Consider the following 19,856-nt stretch of genomic DNA (forward strand, 5'->3'; position numbering starts at 1 on the left):
AGCACTCTCTCACAGAACATAGGAGCTATCGGGATGTTCCTAAAACAAATTTTTATCCTTTCCCCTTCAGATTATAAAAAAGAAAACCTAACAAGTAAGTATTTTTGTTTGTGCCCTTGAACCTTATGTGTATGTAACTGGATTCATGCATGCGTATTTACACCCATATTTCATGATGTCTAGGACAAAGCACAGTCTCTCTCTTAAAGGCTTTTCACTATACTCATCCAGGGTAGAACATGAAGGCAGATCATTGGAGATCCCAGTGTATAGCTCCTAATTAGGCCATGGAGAGCACCATATTTAGTGAATGGTATAAATCCTATTTCCATCCCAAAGTTATTGAGCAGTGCTGTCCCTTCTATGGCCATAAAATAAGCCAATTTAAATTATCACCTTTTGATTTCACATTCATGATTTTTATATCACATAATTTTTTTATAGAGGAAAAAAGTGTTTTGTGCCCTTGAAACCTCATGTGTATGTAACTGGATTCACGCACGTGTATTTACATCCATATTTCACGATGTCTAGGACAGAAGTATAGTTTCTCTTAAAGTACAGTCTCTCTTCATCGAGCCAATTCATGCTCTTTCTTTGTGACAACTGATCCTTCTTTTGGAAGATAGGTGTTTTTTTTAAAAACAGCTAGTTTTCAGTATATAGTTTACAGGGTCAAATCAAATGGTTTTAAAGGAGTCATCTCAAAATCTCTAGGAAAGAATTCTGCAGTCTTATCTATAGACCTTCCCCAACTCAACAATGAAACTTGTAGGTACCCTTTTAGAAAAGCAGGGGGACGGCTAGATTCAGGCTCTGGCACATGCTATTCCTTTTTTGTGCAATACTATCTCTCCTGACTCCCCCTACCCCCTTCCCCACCGCCACACCCACACATATGCCTTTGACCAATTACACCTACTGACTCGTAATATTTAACTTAAAAGTTACTCTGGAAAAGAATGCCGAAACCCGGACTCGTGCTACCCCCGGATTCTCACAAGCATCCGTGTGCTCACCACTCTTGTAACACTCTTTATATTTTATTGTAATTACCTGTTTTCTAATTGCTTCCCAGCTAAGTACTTTTAACATAGAGAGTTGTCATGTCCACCACAGTGTCCTTGACACTTAACATTCAATATTCATTTAATAAGTCCTTTACTATGTGGATGAATGAGTGAATAAGACTCCTCTGATGTTCAAAGGCAAAGGATAAAGAGAGAAAATTGATGAGAGAAGAAAAAGATTAAAAGGAAAGAAACTGGAGACTCAAATTGATAAGGTGGACCCAACGAGATAATTGATATTGCTCTAGGGAAGATGAGGGCAAATCGATCAGAAACAATAAACAAGAACTGAGAAAGTAAAACTCTCCTGAAAGAAGAAACAATGAAACCCATAAACAATTAAATGCATAAAATTCTTGTTGAACCTGTGCCAATTTTTCATCTTGAAAAGAAATCTTACTAAATCATCATGGCTTATTCTTACTATGTAATTAATTCCATTTTCTGATAGTACTGATAAAAAATTACCCTTTTATATACTAATAAGGTTACACCACCAATTTCATAAATTTCATTACATTCCTTCACATGTTAAATATGGTATGAATGGCTCTGGTCAAATGCAGAAACAATAATAGTCCCCTCTCTCTTTTAATGATTGTTTCTGCTTTTTTATTAGCAGAAAGGTTCGCTCTCCAATTTAAATCCCCCTTCCCACTCATCTGGTGGCTCAGCTGGCAAAGAATCTGCCTGCAGTATGGGAGACCTGGGTTCGATCCCTGGGTTGGGGAGATCTACTGGAGGAGGAAAGGCTACCCACTCCAGTATTTTGGCCTGGAGAATTCCATGGACTGTATAGTCCATGGGGTTGCAAAAAGTCAGACACAACTGAGCGACTTTCACTCACACTTCACTCCCACTCATCTTGGATTGATTTTTTAAATCTTTGAATGTCTCAGTCCAAAGAAAGTCAGAGCAGCTTTCAAACCATCACAGAGGAACCTGGGAAGTCTGTAATCTCCATCACTGCTGTGACACTTGATGAGAAATGCTATCATTGGTCCTGCACAGATATTTTATTTATTTTATTTTATTGCTGTGCTGAGTTTCCTCTAGTTCTAGGTGCCTGCTGGAGTCACAGGGGTGACCGAACTCGGTCTCCATAAGCTTTAAAACCCACTTACTTGGCTGTTGGTGCTCAGGGAAAAATCACTGTGTCCACAACTAGACTAAAAGGTCATACATGGGCATCCCTTATCATCTCTGCTTTTACAAGTTTCCTATTTCAAATGGCTTCAAGCATTGACAGCAATGAAATTTTTCCTTTGACTTTGTGAGGCGTTATATTAATATAGCTCCTTCTATGAAATCATTGTGTGTGTGTGTGTGTGTATTTTACTATATTGCAGTTAATTGTTAATATTTCACTTAGGATCTTTTAAATCTATGTTCTATAATCTATGTCTGCACTTTTCTTCAGTGCTAACATTGTCAGGTTGTGATATTAGTATTATAACTTCCTGAAACAACCTGAAAGATTTTTCTCTTACTGGAACATATTATAAAACTGTATCTCTTCTAAGACTGAAAGAATGTAATCATAATACTATAATGACTTAAATTTTCTGGTTATGACTATTTTCAGATTTTTCATTCTTCAATTCGGTAATTAATATGTTTCTATCATTTCCCTCAAGATTTTAAAAATGTAACTCCATAGTTATATATTACTTCATATTTATTGATCTTTGAATCTATTGTTAAAATGACTTTATCATTCCTAATTTTGTATGTTTGTGCCTTTCTTTTTCTTTTAAAATTAAAATGCCACTGATTAGACTACTTTATAAATATTTATAAGACTATTGACCTATTTTTAAGTCTATCATTTCTGTTGTGTATTCTAACTTATTAATTTCTGCTTGTACATGGCTGTTACTTTATCATCTGTTTTTCTTTGCTTTCTGTCGATTTTGTTTCTTTTCCAATGTCTTGAATTAGATGTTCAGCTCATTTACTTTCATTCTTTTAATCTAATGGAAGGAGATAATGCTATGAGTTTATCACTGAGCACATCTTTGGCCAAATCTCATAAACACTATTAGGAAGTTATTTTGTAATCTGTAACTATGGCTAATTTCTACTCTTTGATTAAAAGGTTATCAATTTTTTTCTTTTTTTTAATGTCCTATTGGATTTTCTTTAATCTACTATTGATTGTATTTTGATCAAAGAATAGATCTGCATAATTTCTTCTTTTGAAATTTAGATTCATAATCTTAGTAATTATGACCTGACAAAAAAGATTATGTCTATTGGTATCCCACAAATATTTAAAAATAAAGTTTATCTCTCTTTTTAGGATACAAAGTTCATTCTTTACTATTAAGACATTCTTTTTAATTATTAAAATATTTTCTATCCATGTTGTCTTTACTCAATCAAATAAACAGATTTAAAATATAATTTTAAATCCATTTATATGATAGTGTAATCCATTTAATGATAGTGTGGTTTTAACAGATATACAATGGACTTTGCACCCCGTGAACAGAGAGATTTAGTATGACATCTTTTGGTTTCCCTGGTGGTTCAGATAGAAAAGAGATTTAGTGAGATTTAGTATGACATCAGGGGTTTTCCCAGTGGCTCAGATGGTAAAGAACTTGCCTGCAATGATCCGGAGACCCAAGTTCAATCCCTAGGTGGGGAAGATTCACTGGAGAAGGGGAATGGCAACCCACTTCAGTGTTCTTGCCTGGAGAATTCCATGGACAGAGAGACTGGGCGGTTGGGGGGGGGGGGGGGGGGGAGGGGGTTGGGTACAGTCCATAGGGTCACAAAGAGTTGGACATGACTGAGTGACTAACACACATAGTTTTGGTTTCCAGCAGTAATACAGATTTTACCTTATTTGTATACTGCACTGACTGACCTTTTTAAAAGGAGTTTGAAATGAGTTTGATTGTTAGATGAACCAGCTTTCTCATTGTGTCCTACTATTTCCATTTTCCACATTCTTCCATTTGTTTTTGTAAATCAACAATACACACGTATAAAAGCTCAGCTTCAGACAGTCCTAACTTTAATTTCATAAAAATATTTTATTTAATAACAATTTCCATGATTGTTGTCAGGTCATAAACAATATGATGTGTGTAAAGAACACTAGCTCAGGATCTGCATTTGTCTTGGAAAAAACATGTTCTTTCTGTGTCTCATCTTTAAACTTCTAAGAGTCTATAAGCTGGATAACTCAGACAGTAAAAAAAATCTGCCTGCAATGCAGGAGACCCAGGTTCGATCCCTAGGTTGAGGAGATCCCTTGGAGAAGGTAATGGCAACCCACTCCAGTATTCTTGCCTGGAGAATCCCAAGGACAGAGGAGTCAGGTGGGCTACAGTCTGAAGGGTCACAAAGAGTTGGCCACGACTGAGTGGCTAACACACATAAGCTGGATTTACTTACAACTGGACCTCACTGGATTCTTACAATTGCACTTTATAGATATAAAACCAGGGAGAACCTGATATATAAATACATGGTCTTAAATTTAGTTTACTGATTACTTGAATACAAAAGTTGCTTCTTAAAAGTTTAAGAATGAATGAAAACACTGTTGTTGACTTACAGCATTCCCGCCAATGACGTCCTCAAAGCCAAGTGTGGACATTCCAAATGCGCCTTCCTCCTCCTCGCCCTCCTTCTCTGTCTCACCTACATACTCTATGACTGTAATCATCTCCATCATGTCCAGCTTTGCCATATTTGTGCTTCTTACCATAACTACTCTTTATTGCTGCCGAAGACGAAAACAATGGAAAAATAAGAAAAGGTGAGTTTCTAGTTTAAGCTAATCACTTAACACTTTAAAATTTTTATTTATTTCACTGGAGATGGGAGGAAGCTAGAGATGGGAGGAAGGATATATACAGTCTCTTTATGACACCCATTGCCTTGTTTTAAAGTTAAGCACCCCCATCACAATCTTTAAAAATGTCAATGACTTTTTGCATAGGATTCCTTGTCCTAAGGTTAGTTTCTTGCAGAAGATAGAATCTAAACCACAATTTGAAAGAATATGGTTGTTCCTGCTCCCCATTAGCTCCCTCAGCCCCAGTGCCACTATCAGATTGGATGGTGACAAAATTCCTAAAGAAAAAAAAAAGTGTCTTTAGACTCCAATCCAAAATTCTTTGTTGCTCTAAAACAGAAGGATCTTTCATAAACTTGGCATAATTTCTTTTGTTTCCTCCTAAACTCCTATGTCTCTGTCGAACCTGAGTACAAAGCTCTCACCTGGTCCTCAGCTCATTATGGATCTTATCTGTCTTACCTGCAGAGAATCGGCAGCAGTAACCCTCACTACTCTTCCTTCTGAGCTCTTGCTAGACAGACTTCACCCCAACCCCATGTACCAGAGGATGCCACTCCTTTTGAATCCCAAATTGCTCAGTCTGGAGTATCCCAGGAATAACATTGAATATGTGAGAGATATCGGAGAGGGAGCATTTGGAAGGGTCTTTCAAGCAAGGTAAAGTTGCTCACTTTAAAAAAAAAATCTATCCACTAAAACACCTTGTGTCTGAATAGTTACCAGGCCATAAACTTGATGTCTATGTAATTATGCATAATGTTTATTATCAAATTAGCTAAATCTTCACATCATTCACCTTATTGTTTTGGGTACTGTAGTTTGAGTCTTGATAATTTTCCCTCTTTGCTGGAAAATAGGGTTGTATTTATGGAGAGAATCTTTATAAAGTGTTCTGATGACAAGCAATTTGCAAAATTGAATATTTTTCAGAAGAGAATTTTGTCAGACATTTTAAATCAATTTCTTGCATTGCTTTTAGTATTATTTCTAAAATCTCCCATTTTAAATTGCTATAGTCTTCATTTTAAATTTTCTTTGAACTAATGTTTCAGTTTAAGAACTCAGAGCCTGACATGCGTAGATATTAAATAGATGTTCACAGAATGGCATGACAGAAAAGGGAAAAAAGTTATGTAAAAATGGAAGATAACAATGTGCTCAAGAAAGGAGTATAAATTAGGGCCAATGCTAGCCCAATTAATGTCTTTGTAGGAGCTGGAATAACATAACTTCTCTTCATGTAGCTCCACAGACACACAGCTTGGCCACAGAATGTAGACTTGGTTTTAATCACCGATTGTCTCTTTGGCCTGTTGCTCTTGGGCAGGACACAGCATTATCTCTGCATATAGTGGCCCTAGTATGGAGGTTACATGATTAATGAAAATCTCATGCAAATATTTATTGGGAACCAAAAAAAAAAAAAATTGAAGGGCTCCCCAGGTGGCACTAGTGATAAAGAACCTGCCTGCCAATGCAGGAGATGAAAGAGACGCAGGTTCAATCCTTGGGTCAGGAAGATCCCCTGGAGGAGGGCATGGCAACCCACTCCAGTGTTCTTGCCTGAAGAATCCCATGGACAGAGGAGCCTGGAGGGCTACAGTCCATTGGGTCACAAAAAGTTGGACACAACTGAAACTACTTAGCATGAACGCAAAAAGTTGAAAGGGACACTTTTAGGCCTTTAAATATAAAGATGAAAAAGTCATGGTTCCTGCCTTCTAGGAATTTAGATTCTAGCCAGAGATTAAGGGATTACAATGGTAATCATCATCTGGGCACTTCTGATTTCCTGTTATTTATAAATAATGCATCTTCAACCTTAATCTGTGTTGAAAATAACACTAGTGATTTTTAATTGGAATCAAGTTTTAAGTGTGACCTGCCGTTGGCATCTTTCCCGTGGCTTTGGGAAAGGCTGCATGAGTGGGGGGGATGTGTACAAACATGGGTAGTTATCATGTGACTATGTGGAATACTCCTGATCTTTGATTTCTTGCTCAATAAATGTATTTCTCAGGGCTCCAGGCTTACTTCCCTACGAACCTTTCACAATGGTGGCAGTGAAGATGCTCAAAGAAGAAGCCTCAGCAGATATGCAAGCAGATTTTCAGAGGGAGGCAGCCCTCATGGCAGAATTTGATAATCCTAATATTGTGAAACTCTTAGGTATGGCACTCTTAGGTACAAGTGGAGAAATGTATGCATCAGAAAACAGAGACTTGCAAGTTTTTTCTTCTTTAAACTTCACTTCTGTTTTTTCTTTCATTCCTTGATCAGAGAGATGTCTCTGTTCCTCCTTATAGAATATTTTCTGTACCAGGGAGTAGAATATTTCCTAAAATCACCTAAGTTCAAAAGATTAGAGTTTTAAAAATTTTCTGAGAAGTGTTTTGTCACTTCATTAACTTTCTTTTACCAATTTTATATTTTAATTGTTCATTTATTTTATATAGTTCATATAAATATACCAATTGCTAAAGTCCCTAGAATTAAAAGCTAACCCCAAAAGAACCAAGCCAAGATAATAGTATTCTCATTTCCTTTCCTTTTTGAACAGAAACTTCTAATTTTTGCCTGAAAAAATCATGGAGTTAATAATCTATTTGTATGCTGGTGTGAAATTGTGACCATCTGACCTAATATTTCAAGTTGTCCAGTTTCCCTCTCAAATACAGAAAGATTTTAGAATTAACAAATGCCTTTCTGGTACAAATGCCTTTCTGGTATGCAAAGAGTCGGCCACGACTGAGCAACTGAACTGAACTGGACTTTTTGGTACTAAATCTAAGGTTCTATTTATATTAACATTTTCTTCTTTCTGGAAAATGAATGTTTGTAAATTTACCTAAATGTTTAACTGCGGTAACCTGAATATTTCATCTGAGATCTGACTGTTTTTTACCCCTTTTTCAAATTTCACAAAATAGTTTCCTTATCATTCTCCTTCAGAAAGGAAGCAGAAAAACAGAGCAATTGTATTACATACTCAAAGAAAACATCTATTCATAAATTCATTTGCTTAATATTTATGGAATACTTGCTCGCCAGAAACGTGGTAGGTGTGTGGAACTGAAAGAAGACTGAAGACATAATCTCTATTTTTAAAGGGATAAAATGTTGGGGGAAAAAAACCTCAGCTGAATGGATAATTATAACAGGCTGGTAAGTAGGATGCAGGACTAAGGATAAATAATAATGGAAGGAAAATCTGATCCAGGAAAGGTCAGGCACAGAGGCCCCCTCAGAGGAGGGATAAATCAACTGAATCTTAAAAGAGAAGTAGATGTTTACACAAAGAAAGGGGGTCAGGGTTCGACTATGATGCTGTCAATAGAAAACCAAGGCCCCACTTCTGATCTGGTCATTTGCTTTTGGACAATGTTTTCCAATGTGTACTTAAGAAACGCAACCTCTAACAAGGGGCCTATTTTGGTTGCAGGAGTGTGCGCGGTGGGGAAGCCCATGTGCTTGCTCTTTGAATACATGGCCTACGGGGACCTCAATGAGTTCCTCCGCAGCATGGCCCCACACCCCGGACGCGGCCTCAGTCCCAGCGACCTGTCCCCCGGGTCACAGGCCTCCAGCCCCGGCCCCCCGCCCCTCTCCTGCGCGGAGCAGCTGTGCATCGCCAGGCAGGTGGCCGCGGGCATGGCCTACCTCTCTGAGCGCAAGTTCGTCCACCGCGATTTGGCCACCAGGAACTGCCTGGTGGGTGAGAACATGGTGGTGAAAATCGCCGACTTCGGCCTCTCTAGAAACATCTACTCGGCGGACTACTACAAAGCCAATGAAAACGACGCCATCCCCATCCGTTGGATGCCCCCCGAGTCCATCTTCTACAACCGCTACACCACGGAGTCTGACGTGTGGGCCTACGGGGTGGTCCTTTGGGAGATCTTCTCCTACGGCCTGCAGCCCTACTATGGGATGGCCCACGAGGAGGTCATCTACTACGTGCGGGATGGTAACATCCTCTCCTGCCCGGAGAACTGCCCCCTGGAACTGTACAATCTCATGCGTCTGTGTTGGAGCAAGGTGCCTGCAGATAGACCCAGTTTCAGCAGCATCCACCGAATCCTGGAACGCATGTGTGAGCGGGCGGAGAGCAGTGGGGGTGTCTGAGGTCCACGATGGGCGAAGAGAAATCTCCAGTCTCTTCTCAGACCCTGGGACCCAGAGGAGTGCAACGCCCAAGCCCCCAAGAGACCCAAATAGCAAAGAATAGTGGCAGACATGGGTACCATGCTGCTTATTTCTCAGAAAAAAAAAAAAAAAAAAAGACTGGGCAGAACTCCTGGATTGGGTGGAAACTGGGTGAAGGGAAAGGCAGGCGAGAAAACGTGTCAGATAACCGGAGGTAACTACTCTTCCTCACGGGGAAAGCTTGTATTACATATTGTACCGGAAAGAATGCCACCCTGTTCTGTTCCTGAATTAGCTGGCAGCAGAATAAGCCTCTGCTGTATTAAATTTTAATATGAACTGCTGTTGAGAGCTTCATTTTTAATAGAGTTCATTCCTGTCCATTAGGAAAGTAGTGTATCTTCCTGTAAGAAATTTAGCTCAAGCACAGAAAACTCCAAAGAAGGAAAAAGCATTCATTGTCCCCTCACCCAAAGATGGGTGTTGGTTTTTTATTCAATTTCTTTCTTGAGTTTAATGCACACTTTTATATTTGTTTGTATTCGACAAAGTTGTGGTTTACTTTATTGATAGAGGGTTTCCAAGGAATAAAGTGATAATCAGCAAGGTTATATTCTTATTGTGATTTTTAGTTCTCTTTTTCTTTGTTTCTTCTTTAGAAGTTTTCCTTTGTGCACACGTGTCATGCATTTAATCTGCTTGCTTTATTCTTACAGGTTTTTTTTTCTGAAAATGTCTTTTGTGTCTATTTACCTTTTTTTTTTTTTTGAAAATTTTATTGGTACCTTTTTCTTTGTCTCATCTTTCTTTGTTTAGGACTTGCTTTGTTTTTGGTTATTTGGCTATTTTTTCCTCTTATTTCACCTATACAACAAAAACCTTGGCAGAAATAGTAACTTTCTAAGTAACATTGTGGACTGTTACATATATACCTTTTGCAAAGTATATTACTATTACTATTTTCTTCTGTACCTGCTTTTGAAATTACCCATTTCAAAGTTGTAATTCATTAATTTTATTGCCACAGACTATTGCACAGTTTATAACATGGGAATTCACAAGATGGTCTTGTGACTGAGTTATTTCAAACTGATTTAGTTCATTCTGACATTTTTTTTCCCTTCTAGAAACCAATTTGATAGGTAGCAGGATTAACATATGGCTATTCACCAACTTTCTGCATGACTATTCACTTGCTTGTTACATCTTATGATTCTTAAAAAGAAAAAAGCAAGACAAAACAAAACTCTCTGAAACTCAGATTCTTGGTGCACAAGATTTCCCAGTGGAGTCCATACAATATATCTTTATCTGAGGCCACATGGATGATATGAGTTTCTTCCTGATACTATATAACACAGATTCTCCTGAAAAGCAAATAAACGGGAAAGAGAAAATAGCAGTCTACTCTATGGCCAGTTTATTTTCATTCAACCTAATTGGTAGTAAGGACAGCGGAGAAATGGTCTGAATTCTTGAAAGTAGATTCTCCAGCTGTCCTCCAGAGGGCTCTACCTGATATCTCCAATTGCACCTACAAACAACAACTTTGTTATCTTTGCTAGAAAATCTGCAATGCCTTGTTCATAGTCACCGCAGGCAACCAAGACAGAAACTCAGTTTTCCCCTCTCTTTCACCAAAGAAAACTCTATCAGTTTTACTTTCTAAAGCCCTCCTGCACACACCACCTCCCCTTCGAAGCGACCACCCACTGTTCAAACTCTATTGCTATCTCTTCTCTCATCTTTCTCCCATTTCAGGCCAGATAAGATTCCCTGGGCTATGACCATACAAACTGACTCACAATACAATGACTCACAATTCTGATTTACAAATAAGGAAGCCAGGAGTTAGGACTGAGACCTTGAGAAGTGGCTTCGATTCAAGTCGTGATTTGAGACAGTCATCCAAAGAGCTAGATGAGGAATGAGGTTGCAATATGAGTGTAAGACAGAAGGCCAAGAGGCCAGCAAAGCAGAAAACTTGGAGTGGACCACCATCAAGTCTGGAACTTTCCTACTGACGTCTGTGGCATGACACGTGTGACATATAGGCTCTGAAAACTTCAAAGACATCTTTTTCCTCAGCTGACAGAGTTTATTATAAAAGAAAAGCCATGAAGTCAGGCCAATCAGAAAAGCTATTGAAAAGCAGGGGGACTTCCCTGCTGGTCCAGTGGCTAAGACTCTGAGCTCCCAATCGCAGCGGCCCCGGGTTCAATCCCTGGTCAGGGAACTGGATCCCACATGCCACAACTAAAAATCCCACGTGCTGCAGCTGAGACATGTCACAGCCAAATGAAAGAAATAAAAATAAATTTAAAACAAAAGGAAAGCAGAGTCAGGGTAGTGAGAGTTACTTGGAGGACCTGCCATGGGGCTGGTACAGCCGAGGTCGTGTTGCGCTTCAGAGCTGGGTTTCCACCGGCCTGTTCTGTTGTCTGCCACTTTGAGTTTGCTTTGCTTCCCACCCTACTGCAGGGTAACTGCCCTTACTTTCCCATCTCTTCCTCATGCCTTCTACAGCCTCACAGATTCTCTGTCTGTGTGCCCTTTAGGCGCTGGTGTTCAAGATCTCAAAGCAAAAATAATCATAGATATATCGGTAAATATAGTGAATGAATAAGTGGACAAGCAAGTAACTATAATAGAACCCATCCAATTTTATTAAATATTTAAAGGAACTGAAAACTAAAATAGCAATAAGAAACCTCATGATAATAATTGTAGTAATACTATCAGCTAGCATTTCTTGAATACTTACCACATATATTCTAAGGCCTCTAAATATATGTATTTATTTCAATTAAAGTAAATGTATTAACTTAAAACACAACATCCCTGTGATGTTGTAGTATCATTATGCCCTTTTTTAGGTGAGGACACGGGCACAGAGAGGTTGTGTAACTGGCCTAATCACACAGAGCAGCAGAGCCTAGGTTGTGACAAGAGGTTGAATTCTCAGTCACCACAACCAAGGTGCTTCTAATGATTCCAGAGGAAACAACTGAAACTCGACTCTGTGGAGGTGATTTATAATTTGCATCTGGTTTCAAAGCATACAGTATATCCCTTTTACTACTGATTTTCTACCCCATTCTTTTCATTGAATAACAAAATGTATATTTTAGCATTGTTACTTTTATTTAAAATAATCCAACTGATGGAATGTGCATATTTTGTGAATTCTAAATGCATTTATCACTGTCTTATTTCCTTGGTGCTTGTCCCAAGGTTCTGTATCTCAGGGACAAGGGCCCAGTATTTACCAGTATTGTTTTCTTTTGTAAATACAGATTTCTTTTTCCATTGTAAAATCAGTGTATAAATTTAAAAAGAGATCAGGAGAGACATTTACAGGGCTGTTGTCATCAACGGACAGGACCAGCATCAGTAAAGCACCCGCAAGTGATAGTAAGTGGCAGAATATTAAATGTGACGAGTTCTAGGGACTGCGCGTAGCGCCAAAAGAATGCATTTGCTGGTATCACAATTGAGCAGGAAAGCGGCCTTCCTTCCAGTCTGCAGGATATTATAAACCTGTTCTATGTCATTCACTGTATTTCTAAGAGTACAATTTAATTTCTGAATAATATTCCTTTCTTTGGATGTACCATAACTTAGCTATTTTCCTGTTTTTAAAACATTTGGGTTTTTGAACTGAAAACATTTGAGTTTTTTCCAGTTTTCACTATTACAAACAATACTGCACTGGTCATCCTCATTCGCACATGCCATAATTATTTGCTTATAGAAATTCTGAGAAAGAGAATATCCAAGCCAAATGGCATGCACAAAATTAAGGCTTTTGTTACGTGTTGTCATATTCTCTAGAAACACTGTTCCCATCTCTGCATTGTACAGGGGATGTCATAGCCCTAAACATATGCTGTCATACACAGAGAATTAATACTCTGTATTTTAGAAGGCTTTTGTCTACTTGATTATAAATAAAGATGATCTCATTTTTATTTTTACATTACTAATAAGATTGCACTTTCCTTGTTTCTAGGTCACTTTATAGCTCTTATTTTGGGAATCATCTATAAGTCAGTCATTCTTCTATGGCATACTTCATTTTCTGATTGATTTTAAGTCATTTTATTTAATAAATAGTAAACCTTTGTTATACTTTGCACAAAACAGAAAAATATGTATATAACTTTTATTTTAAAATAGCATTTGCTTTATTATTGAAAAAGCATATTTATTTTTTTGAAAAAAAAAAAAAGCAATAATATACAAATAAAGAAAATGAAAAAACACCACTAGTGGTAACTAACATTAACTCATGATAAATATTGTTCCAGTCTTTTTCATATAGGTAAGAAGGTAGATGAGTAGATGAGAGAGATATAGACAGATAACCATTTTAAATGAAAACAAGATCAGACTGTTGTATTGGTTAAAGCTTTGTTTTTCCCAGAGTGTATCAAACATCTTCAATATCAACAAATATTCATGTATCACATCACTTCTGATGATGAAATAATATTCTGTTATATGAAGTTACAACTTACTTAACTATTATTCCAAGATTGGACATTTGGTTCGTTTCTGTTTTTCATTATAAAATACAGTATTTTTATAATCCTATAGTTAAATTTTGTGAGCATCCAGCTCAAGTGATTTCTTTATATATAACTCCTACAAATAGAATTTCTAGATCAAAGGATATACTTTCAAAGCTTTTAGTACACTGACCAACTACCTTCTTGAATTATCAATATACAACCTTCCAGCTAGATAACAGAGTCTTTTTCTTTCAATTTCAACAATACTGAGTGTGAGCATTTTAATAATTTCTGGTATAATAGTTGAAGGTGTTCTTTTTTATTTTTTGTAGCTTATGCTTACATTTCTTTAAATAAGATAAGATTGAACATTTTTTCAGTGTTTTGAGGATAGTTGATTTACCCTGTGATTTGCCTCCTACTGTTATTTTTCTATTGGGTAGATTTCTTTCCTGCTACTTTATAAAAACATTGTATATACTAAGGAATTAAATTTTGTCATACATGTTTCAACCACCTTTATCATGTTAAAAATGGACACTTCTGTTTGTCTTTTAAGATAGTAAAAGATTTTATTAATCAGGAAGGAATGTTGAATTTTCAGTCTATCGAGATGACTGTGGCTTTTTCCTTAATCAGTTACTATGTAGAAATGTAAGAATTGATTTTCTAATGTTGAAATATTGTTATGTTCTGGGAATAAACTCTCTTTGGGTGTCATATCAGTCTTTTGATTTACTACCAAATCTGATTTATTAACATTTACTGGCATCAATATTTATAAATTCATGGAATTAAAAGTTTATCATTTTTTTCTCTGTTAGAGCTTGGTATCAGTATTATCAGTTCAGTTTAGTTCAGTTCAGTCACTCGTCATGCCTGACTCTTTGCAACCCCATGAACCACAGCACGCCAGGCCTCCCTGTCCATCACCAACTCCTAGAGTTTATCCAAACCCATGTCCACTGAGTCAGTGATGCCATCCAACCATTTCATCATCTGTCATCCCCATCTCCTGCCCTCAATCTTCCCCAGCCATCAGGGTCTTTTCAAATGAGTCAGCTCTTTGCATCAGGTGGCCAAAGTATTGGAGTTTCAGCCTCAACATCAATCCTTCCAGTGAACACCCAGGACTGATCTCCTTTAGGATGGACTGGTTGGATCTCCTTTCTGTCCAAGGGACTCTCAAGACTCTTCTCCAACAACTCAGTTCTAAAGAATCCATTCTTCGGCGCTCAGCTTTCTTTATAGTCCAACTCTCACATCCATACATGACTACTAGAAAAACCAAAGCTTTGACTAGACGGACGTTTGTTGGCAAAGTAATGTCTCTGCTTTTTAATATCCTGTCTAGGTTGGTCATAACTTTTCTTCCAAGGAGCAAGCATCTTTCAATTTCATGGCTGCAATCACCATCTGCAGTGATTTTGGAGCCCCAAAAAATAAAGTCTGGTTTACAGTAAACAGAAACATGGAAACATGTTTCCACTTGTTTTACTGGAAACATGGTTTCCACTGTTTCCCCATCTATTTCCCATGAAGTGATGGGACCGGATGCCATGATCTTCGTTTTCTGAATGTGGAAGCTTTAAGCCAACTTTTTCACTCTCCTCTTTCACTTTCATCAAGAGGCTCTTCAGTTCTTCTTCACTTTCGGCCATAAGGGTGGTGTCATCTGTGTATCTGAGGGTATTGATATTTCTCCCAGTTATCTTGATTCCAGCTTGTGCTTCATCCGGCCCAGCATTTCTCATGATGTACTCTGCATATAAGTTAAATAAGCAGGGTGACAATATACAGCCTTGACGTACTCCTTTTCCTATTTGGAACCAGTCTGTTGTTCCATGTCCAGTTATGATTGTTGCTTCCTGACCTGCATACAGATTTCTCAAGAGGTAAGTCAGGTGGTCTGATATTCCCATCTCTTTCAGAATTTTCCACAGTTTATTGTGATCCACACAGTCAAAAGCTTTGGCATAGTCAATAAAGCAGAAATAGATGTTTTTCTGGAACTCTCTTGCTTTTTCGATGATCCAGCGGATGTTGGCAATTTGATCTCTGGTTCCTCTGCCTTTTCTAAAACCAGCTTGAACATCTGGAAGTTCACAGTTCACGTACTGCTGAAGCCTGGCTTGGAGAATTTTGAGCATTACTTTGCTAGCATGTGAGATGAGTGCAACTGTGCAGTAGTTTGAACATTCTTTGGCATTGCCTTTCTTTGGGATTGGAATGAAAACTGACCTTTTCCAGTCCTGTGGCCACTGCTGAGTTTTCCAAATTTTCTGGCATTATTGAGTGCAGCATTTTCACAGCATCATCTTTCAGGATTTGAAATAGCTCAACTGAAATTCCATCATCTCTAGCTTTGTTCGTAGTGATGCTTCCTAAGGCCCACTTGACTTCACATTCCAGGATGTCTGGCTCTAGATGAGTGATCACACCATCATGATTATCTTGGTCATGAAGATCTTTTTTGTACAGTTCTTCTGTATATTCTTGCCACCTTTTCTTAATATCTTCTGCTTCTGTCAGGTCCATACCATTTCTGTCCTTTATCGAGCCCATCTTTGCATGAAATGTTCCCTTGGTATCTCTAATTTTCTTGAAGAGATCTCTAGTCTTTCCCATTCTATTGTTTTCCTCTATTTCTTTGCACTGATCATTGAGAAAGACTTTCTTATCTCTCCTTGCTATTCTTTGGAACTCTGCATTCAAATGGGTATATCTTTCCTTTTCTCCTTTGCTTTTCACTTCTCTTCTTTTACAGCTATTTGTAAGCCTCCTCCGACAGCCATTTTGCTTTTTTGCATTTCTTTTTCTTGGGGATGGTCTTGATCCCTGCCTCCTATACAATGTACCAACCTCTGCCCATAGTTCATCAGGCACTCTGTCTATCAGATCTAGTCCCTTAAATCTATTTCTCACTTCTACTGTATAATCAGAAGAGATTTGATTTAGGTTATACCTGAATGGTCTAGTGGTTTTCCCCACTTTCTTCTATTAAGTCTGTATTGGGCGATAAGGACTTCATGATCTTAGCCACAGTCAGCTAACGGTCTTGTTTTTGCTGACTGTATAGAGCTTCTCCATCTTTGGCTGCAAAGAATATAACCAGTCTGATTTTGATGTTGGCCATCTGGTGACGTCCATGTGTAGAGTCTTCTCTTGTGTTGTTGAAAGAGGGTGTTTGCTATGACCAGTGCATTCTCTTGGCAAAACTTTGCCCTGCTTCATTCCATATTCCAAGCCCAAATTTGCCTGTTTCCCCAGGTGTTTCTTGACTTCCTACTTTTGCTTTCCAGTCCCCTATAATGAAAAGGACATCTTTTTTTTGGTGTTAGTTCTAAAAGGTCTTGTAGATCTTCATAGAACCGTTCAACTTCAGCTTCTTCACCGTTACTGTTTGGGGCATAGACTGGAATACCATGATATTGAATGGTTTGCCTTGGAAATGAACAGAGATCATTCTGTTGTTTTTGAGATTGCATCCAAGTACTGCATTTCGGACTCTTTTGTTGACTATGATGGCTAGTCCATTTCTTCTAAGAGATTCCTGTCCACAGTAGTAGATGTAATGGCCTGCTGAGTTAAATTCACCCACTCCAGTCCATTTTAGTTTGTTGATTCCTAGAATGTTGATGTTCACTCTTGCGGTTTGACCTGTTTGACCATTTCCAATTTGCCTTGATATGAACCTAACATTCCAGGTTCCTATGCAATATTGCGCTATACAGCATCAGACCTTGCTTCTATCACCAGTCACATCCACAACTGAGTGTTGTTTTTGCTTTGGCTCCATTCCTCCATTCTTTCTGGAGTTATTTCTCCACTGATCTCCAGTAGCAAATTGGGCACCTACTGACCTGGGGAGTTCATCTTTCAGTGTCCTATCTTTTTGCCTTTTCATACTGTTCATGGGGTTCTCAGGGCAAGAATACTGAAGTGGTTTTCTATTCCCTTCTCCAGTGGACCACACTCTGTCAGAACTTTCCACCATGACCCGTCCGTCTTGGGTGGCCCCACACATCATGGCTTAGTTTCATTGATTATGATAGTTTCCAAAACTTAGGAGTTTCTTCTTCTAGATCTTTGTAAGTTTATTAAAAATAACTATTACTTATTAATAAAAGCTATACATACACAGGGTCTTTTAAACACCCCTAAGAAGTATACAAATAAATAAGTCACCTCTTCCAAATCTCTAGTTCCAGCTTAAGTAAAAACTACTTTACCCCTTTCTAGTTTCGGTTCTGCTGACAATGACCACAGCAATTCTAACAAATATGTTTAAATCTCTTTCTGAATTCATCAGTTAAGAAAGGTATGTAATACCTCCCTTCACGAAAAATGAGCAGGTTAGAGCACTTTTACTAAGACACCTCTCAATTTTCTAAATTGTTAGTTAGCTTCTATTTTAATTAAATTATTTATCATGATAACTTTAAAAAATACACTTAAACATCAGTTCCCCAAGACAGTAGACATGAAATCAAAAATAAACAAACAGGACCTAATTGAACTTACGAGCTTTTGTACAGCAAAGGAAACCATAAACAAAACAAAGCAACAACTTACTGACTGGGAGAAAACATTGCAAATTATATAACTGACAATGGCTTAATTTCGGAACTATGTACACAGCTCACACAACTCAATAAAAAGGAAAATCAAAAAAATGGGCAAAACACCTAAATAGATATTTTGCCAAAGAAGACATACAGATGGCCAACAGGCACATGAAAAGATGTCCGACATCGCTAATTATCAGAGAAATGCAAATCAAAGGTACAATGAAGCACCACCTCACATCCGTCAGAATGGCAATCATTAAAAAGTCTACAGTTAACAAATGTTTGGGAGAATGTGGAGAAAAGGAACCCTCTCACATTGTTGATGGGAATGTAAATTGGTGCAATCATAATGGAAAACATATGGAGGTTCTTTAAAAACTAAAAATAGAGTTGCTATATGATTCTGCAATCTTACTCCTGAGCATGTATCTGGAGAAACTATAAAGTGAAGACACATGCACGCCTCTGTTCACTGTTGCACTATTTGCAAAAGCAAGACATGGAAACAACCAAAATGTCCATCAACAGACACATGGAGAGAGAAGATATGGTGTGTTTGTGTGTGTGTGTGTACACATACCATAGCTTCTTTATATATATGTGTGTATGTGTATATATATTTATATAAAATGGATATAAAATAATGCCATGGAAGCAACATGGATACACCCAGAGATTATCATACTAAGTGAAGTAAGTCAGAGAAAAATACCCTATATCACTTTTACGTGAAATCTAAAATGTGACATGAATGCACATATCTACAAAACAGAAATTGATTCATAGAGATAGAGAACAGACTTATGGTTGCCAGAAAGGGGGTAAGGAGGTTGGACTGGGAGTTTGGAATGGGAGTTTGGAATTAGCAGATGCAAATTGCTCTATAGAGACTGGGTAGACCACAAGGTCCTACAGGATAGCGCAGGGAGCCTATATTCAATATCCTGTGATAAACCGTAAAAATATGAAAGAGACTGTGTATATGTATAATGGAATCACTTTGCTGTACAGCAGAAATTAGCATGTTGTAAATCAACTAAACGTCAATAAAATAAATATTTTCAAAATACACTTAAACAAAGCTTACCCATTGACTCTGGACTATGGAAGATACAATCAAAGCTTCCACACTTCCTTCTACCATGTTTTCCCTCTCCTCCATGTTCTATCATGTGTTTCTAGGCTGTCCAGCTCTTTCTATGCTGTCAGGATCTTTAATGTTTGTACTTTTTTCTGCAATGAATAAAGATTTGAGTATTGACTGTAGGTTGATTCTAAGCATAGGGAAACAAAACAAAACAAAACAAAACACCTACAACACTGTGATTATGTAATGCTTAAACATTGCCACACAAATAGTGGTAATTAATAAAATATTTTAATATCCATTAACACTTTATCTCTTCTATTTCATGGATGAAATATAATTTAAAATATCACAATATTTTATGTTCTCTTCTGTTCTTTAAATTATTTTTGTCTTTCTCTTTCTTCTCCTTCCTTCTCACATTTTAATTTTCCATGAAAGTATGGTGATGGTTAATTTAACATACACCATTGCAAATGAAGATTGTTTGGACTCATATTGGTGGCAGGAGTATAGTTCCTCTGCAGTTTCATTGGAATGTTTACACAGCATGGCCTCTCTTTAACAGGATGACTCCCTGTGGGCTCTGCGAATGTGGCTCACGAGGAGGGCATAGGCAAGCTGAGTTAGAACTTCCACAATCCCCAAAGT

General features: G+C 37.7%; 1 protein-coding gene across 1 annotated transcript in view; it reads left to right on the forward strand.

The window, feature by feature from the left end:
• Positions 1-9,012, forward strand: part of MUSK (muscle associated receptor tyrosine kinase) — a 92,537-nt gene extending 83,525 nt beyond the window's left edge. Inside the window, exons 11-15 of the mRNA XM_052645287.1 lie at positions 71-94; positions 4,644-4,845; positions 5,353-5,544; positions 6,908-7,056; positions 8,330-9,012. Coding sequence (XP_052501247.1) covers positions 71-94; positions 4,644-4,845; positions 5,353-5,544; positions 6,908-7,056; positions 8,330-9,012 — 1,250 coding nt within the window. The remainder of the gene's footprint in view (positions 1-70; positions 95-4,643; positions 4,846-5,352; positions 5,545-6,907; positions 7,057-8,329) is intronic.
• The last annotated feature ends 10,844 nt before the right edge of the window (positions 9,013-19,856 follow it).

This window comes from Budorcas taxicolor, chromosome 8, assembly GCF_023091745.1.
Source record: "Budorcas taxicolor isolate Tak-1 chromosome 8, Takin1.1, whole genome shotgun sequence".
Lineage (NCBI taxonomy): Eukaryota > Metazoa > Chordata > Mammalia > Artiodactyla > Bovidae > Budorcas > Budorcas taxicolor.